At 35.7% G+C, this 5,120-nt stretch overlaps 1 protein-coding gene across 1 annotated transcript; it reads left to right on the top strand.

Annotated features, from left to right (window-relative positions):
* Positions 1–417: 417 nt before the first annotated feature.
* On the top strand, positions 418–4,221 carry LOC149566526 (peroxiredoxin-2-like). Its single transcript, XM_089819840.1, has 3 exons — positions 418–638; positions 851–930; positions 3,782–4,221. The coding sequence occupies exons 1-3, from the start codon at positions 484–486 to the stop codon at positions 4,036–4,038; spliced, it is 492 nt and encodes a 163-aa protein (XP_089675966.1). The 5' UTR covers positions 418–483; the 3' UTR covers positions 4,039–4,221.
* Positions 4,222–5,120: the final 899 nt, after the last annotated feature.

Below are 5,120 nucleotides of genomic sequence, written 5' to 3'. Positions count from 1 at the left end.
ATAACTAAATATGTGAGAAGCTTATAACGTTTATCAATTACCCATGAAGTAGGGAATGATAACACTATACATTTATCTATGATGTGACATAAAAACATAGGTCCCAAAAAAATAATCTACACACAACTTACGACAATTACTAGACAGTTACGATCCAGTAGTATCACTTGGACACTCGTTAACAAAAAAACAGGTGAAAATATTAGATGATCAATAAAATACAATTTGAATTCCATTGCCTGCCCTCAAAATGGACAATAAATGCCTTAAAAATTGAACGACTAATATATATTAGTTAAGGTGCGCCTAACACGATGCCACGCGTGATTCCCATTCGGATTTCAAATTAAAATTAAAATCCACCATTTTGAACCCCAAAAACCCCTATATAATTCTTGCTGGGAAATAAACATTTTCGCAAACAAATCGAGGTTGGAGTAGCGTTACCTATTTGTGTGTCAGGTGAAGAGATCGAATCCCGCAATGGCTCAGATTACTGTTGGTGATAAGATTCCAGACGGAACCCTCGCTTACTTCAATGAAGAGGGTAATCTGCAGCAAGTGTCTGTTCACTCTCTCGCAGCTGGCAAGAAGATCATTCTCTTCGGCGTTCCCGGCGCCTTCACTCCTACCTGCAGGTTCTTCCGTTTCTGAATTTTGTTGGAAGTATTAATTGGGGTTTGTTCCTCAATATTTTTCTCTACATGACTCTTGTTGTGGATAATTTGGGCTTTTTAAAAGCTTCTAGGGTTTATTAAGGGTTGTATGGCGGTGGTTGTTATTTGATCGTGCATAAGTGATTGATAAATCATTAAAACGATTTGTTTACGATTCAATTTTGTTCTTGTAGCTTGAAGCATGTCCCTGGGTTTATTGAGAAGGCCGAGGAGTTGAAGGCCAAGGGCGTTGATGACATAATTCTCATCAGTGGTATGTAAGATTTTTCTGGAGTTATATGATAATTCAGATATTTAGATATGTATTCGAGAGATTATTAGGGATATAGAATCGGGTCCTCAATGGATTGGGGAATGCCTCTGTGCCACATAGACAGACAATCACAATATGAGGCGTAATAGGAAGTCATTGGTGGATATGATCTCGAGTAGATATTTAGTAAGTTCAAGCTGGCAAATAATAAAATATGGTCCCTGATTGAAAATCGAAATTCAGATGCTAATTGTCTGGTGTTGAAAATAGATATAAAAAAAATAATAATTCAGGCGTCGAATCTGTTATAGAGTGTTGTCTTATTAAAGATTAACGTGAGACTTTTCTAATTGTGACTATCTTTATGTTTCAATGTACTGATATTGTTTACATACCTCAGGATACCCCTAAAAAATGATTTCTACTCAGAATGCAATATTTTGTACTACATTTCTTAGGATCAGAGATATGTGTTTATGATTGTTACACCATTGGCCCCGAATTCTACATCTTGTACCACATTTTTTAGATTCACAAATATTTGCATGTGACTGTTATTCCATAAGCTCTTTTGACTGTTACGCCATAACCTCTTATATGGGAGTATTGAGCTTCTTTATTTGTATAATTTAAACGGGTATCGCACTCTACTTAATAATTAGCAATACGCAATAATCCTTTAATTTATTTGAATTGATTTATTCGTTTGTTTACTTTTTGTTATATTTATTTTCAATTTTATATTTTTTTAGGCCTTAGAGCTTAGAACCTCCTGCAACTCCGTTGAATTTTAAATGTCCTATGAGATTTTTGAGGAACTTGGGGGGCTTGGGCTTGGGCTCTATTTTTTTAGAGAAGATAGTTCCCATGAGATTTTTTATGGGGAGCTAAAGGATTATTTATAATGTTTTCCTGAACAATAGGAACCCTATTATTCAGCCCTCTTAATATGAGTGGGTGAAAATGGGATGGGGTTGGAAATAACCTGTCAGGAACTCCGGCTGTAATAAAGTGCATGATTCATGGGACCATTCTGCTTTAAACATTCGTAAAAATTCTCAATGGTAACTGCTCTATTTTTTAGGAAGCCCCATTTATGGGACCCCAGCTTTCTCTACCCTAACATATGTGTGGGTTTGTGTGCTGCTTAATTTGATTTCTCAGCTGAGGGATGACCACTCTGGTACTTATCATGGACGGTCAAAGTTGCCTCACGATATCTCATGCAAGCTAATATTGTATAACCTTACACTAAGTCCTTCGGGTAAACTTGTACCTGGGTTAATTTTGATTCTTTAGTTCTGATTCTTCTGAAGGTCAACCCAATCTGATTATTGTATCATACCGTCTGTATTGTGGACAATATAAGTTGCCTTAGTTTTCTTAAGTTTAGATCCAAAGTCAAATTATATAACCTTAAACTCAATATCTGTGAGGAACAATGGATTTACATCATGAATGTCACTGTACAGAATTAGTTATTTTTGGCACCTCTGGGGTTCTAATATCCAAAGGTTTTCTTTTGAACTTGTCAACCTTAAAGTACAGCAGACATCTATAACCATATAGTATTCCTCTCTCTATCCTGCGAACTATTTGTGTTAACACTGTTTTGCTAAGTTCCGTATCTTTATTCCAGGGACTAGGGAGAAGTGGGCATGGATCCTTAACTGCTGAACACTGTTAAAGTTATGAACTAGAACAATTTTACCCACATTCATGTCACCTTCATTCTTTGGCGTGGTTTTTTTCTAAGTTGGTAGTTTGGTTTCGGGTCGTATTAAACATATTTCCAGATCAAGGGGATAGTTTGAGAATGAAAGGAGTTATCAGAAGATAAATGCAGTTGACTGAATTATTATTTCGTATTGGCTAGAGGATTCCTAAAGAAGCTAGATCAAAAGTTAAGATTCATATGTTAAGTCCTGGATTCAAAGATGTCATAGCATTTTTAAAAGAATTCCTTTGTAATTGTCAATTTGGATTTCACCTATTGTGAACTTGGATTTTGCTCAGTAGGCAAGTGTTCTTTTTCATTCACGAATGCACAAAATGACATATAAACCATCCTTTTTGGTCTTTTTAGTGGTCACTCTAGGTTGGAGAGTCAAATTGACCAATTAGGCCAAAAAAGAAAAAACCTTTTTGTTCAGGTTTGGCCACTGGGCAGCAAATTCTTCCAAATTCACTCCAAATTCTACCTGGATTCATCTGATAAAGTTTGAGCAGATTTGTGGTTCTGTCATCTAATTTGAGTTGAATATTAAAAGGACCAGATCTTGTACATAATTGAACCAGACTTTGAGGATTGCTGGAAAAGAGTCTGGCAACTCAGGAAATTTCTGTTGGCAGGGAGTAAATTGCAATGTTAATTGTTATTTGTATTTTTCAGTTTTAACCTTTTCTTATAATATACTTGGCTAAAATTGTTCTCTTTTGGAATCTTAATGCTGCATTCATCTGTTTCTGATGAAATATTGCAAGCTGCATTCATCCGTCTCTGATGAAATATTGCAAGTTGTTTAATTCGTTTCTGTATGTTGTTTCCTTTATCTTTTGAATATAGTGAGCTAGAAATGTGTCGTACTTAAATGCTCATTTGCGAGTTTATGGAAGTTGGATGATTTTGCCTATTGCATTGATGTTTCTGGAAGACCTTTCACAACACTTTATTGAACCACAGAGGAGCTTTACTGGATTATATTCCCCTAGATTTCTCTGTTAAAAAAATAATATGTGATGTCATAACTAATTTATTGTTAGTCATTTTCTGTATCACATGCAAACTTTAATCTTATCTGGATTTCACTGATGCAAGTTCTTTCATCTAATACATTTTTGTTTGTCTCAGTTAACGATCCATTTGTGATGAAAGAATGGGCAAAAACATATCCAAACAACAAGCACGTCAAATTTCTTGCTGATGGTTCTGCCAAGTATACCCATGCACTGGGTCTGGAATTAGATTTGTCAGAAAAAGGACTGGGAATCAGATCCCGAAGGTTTGCCATAGTTTGTGATGATCTTGAGGTCAAAGTGGCAAACATTGAGGAAGGTGGGAGCTTCGAGGTTTCAAGTGCTGAAGACATTCTCAAAGTACTAGGCTAGTGCTTTGGTTAGTCGTACAGCTGTCTGTTTTGAGAGTTTGTAGAATTTTCAATAATGTCTATTTTGTAGTATTTTCAATAACTGTAATAGGAACAGATTGTTATGGTACCATGCTATAAGATGCTGAAAAGGACATGATATTTTTGATATTAATGAATTATAGAAACTAAATATTTTGAGTTCTCTGTGAATTTTATAAAAAATATTATGTAGAACTTTGTGATAAAGGTTTTCTGGTATAGGAAACTAGTGAAGGACTTCTGATATTCTGAGTTATCTTTATTAGTTAAGGTACTTCCAAATGGTTTTCCATCTGAATGTTTTAAATTGATCCCTTCTGTATGGAAGTGTAAGGTGCATCGGCCACATTCTTTTTGTTACTGTTTTGGATTCTCTCCTGTGAATGAGCACTTGTTTAGTGTGCTGCTGCGGATGTTAAAAGAAATCTCTGCTAGGTTTTCTTTATCAATGATACGTCTAACGTGTTGTGTTTGTGTATTTAACAATATTCTACAGGATCCTGCACTTAAAAACCATATCCCCTTATGCAGGGATAACATACACACCAATTAAAGGAAAGAGAAAACCATGTCCCCTTATATGGAGATATTTCTGAGACTTTGGGGGAGTGTCCATCACAACACCACCATCTTGATTAGGGATGCTGCTGGGTTTCTTGTTATATGGGACATGCCATTGCATGGTAATTGCAACATTTAACTTTGTGAGAAGTAGTCTTTCTTGGGGCACTTGCAGATTTTGCCTTGAAGATTTCAACACACCTCAATATGTATATCAATGCCCCCTGCCTGCCGCTGGACCACTGTCATCCTCTCGTCACTACCAAGTTTAAGCCTTTGGTTTTCTGTATTTGAAACCTGTACCTTTCTCCTGTCAGGAAACTCATGTAACAATGTTGTATTATTTCTGTATATTCTCTTTATTATTCCTGATGTTTTATGCTTTCATTCTACATTTGGTAATACTTTGTGTCACAATGTTAGGATGTAAGTTTGTTATCTGTTGAATGATCTACTACTATGATATGCCAGCTTTTCTGAACCTACATATTCATGTTCATG

This window comes from Cupressus sempervirens, chromosome 3 (assembly GCF_028749045.1).
Source record: "Cupressus sempervirens isolate cs-2001-9-10 chromosome 3, ASM2874904v1, whole genome shotgun sequence".
In the NCBI taxonomy this organism is placed as follows: Eukaryota; Viridiplantae; Streptophyta; class Pinopsida; order Cupressales; family Cupressaceae; genus Cupressus; species Cupressus sempervirens.
Note: the sequence above shows the minus strand (reverse complement) of the source record. Positions and strands in the feature narration are given on the sequence as shown.

What these genes read in the sequence shown, in the direction of transcription:
- LOC149566526 (XM_089819840.1), top strand. Translation starts at nt 484, where the DNA reads ATGGCTCAGATTACTGTTGGTGATAAGATTCCAGACGGAACCCTCGCT. An exon ending in GCCTTCACTCCTACCTGCAG is followed by an intron (nt 639 to 850) that starts GTTCTTCCGTTT and finishes TTGTTCTTGTAG; the next exon opens with CTTGAAGCATGTCCCTGGGT. An exon ending in TGACATAATTCTCATCAGTG is followed by an intron (nt 931 to 3,781) that starts GTATGTAAGATT and finishes TGTTTGTCTCAG; the next exon opens with TTAACGATCCATTTGTGATG.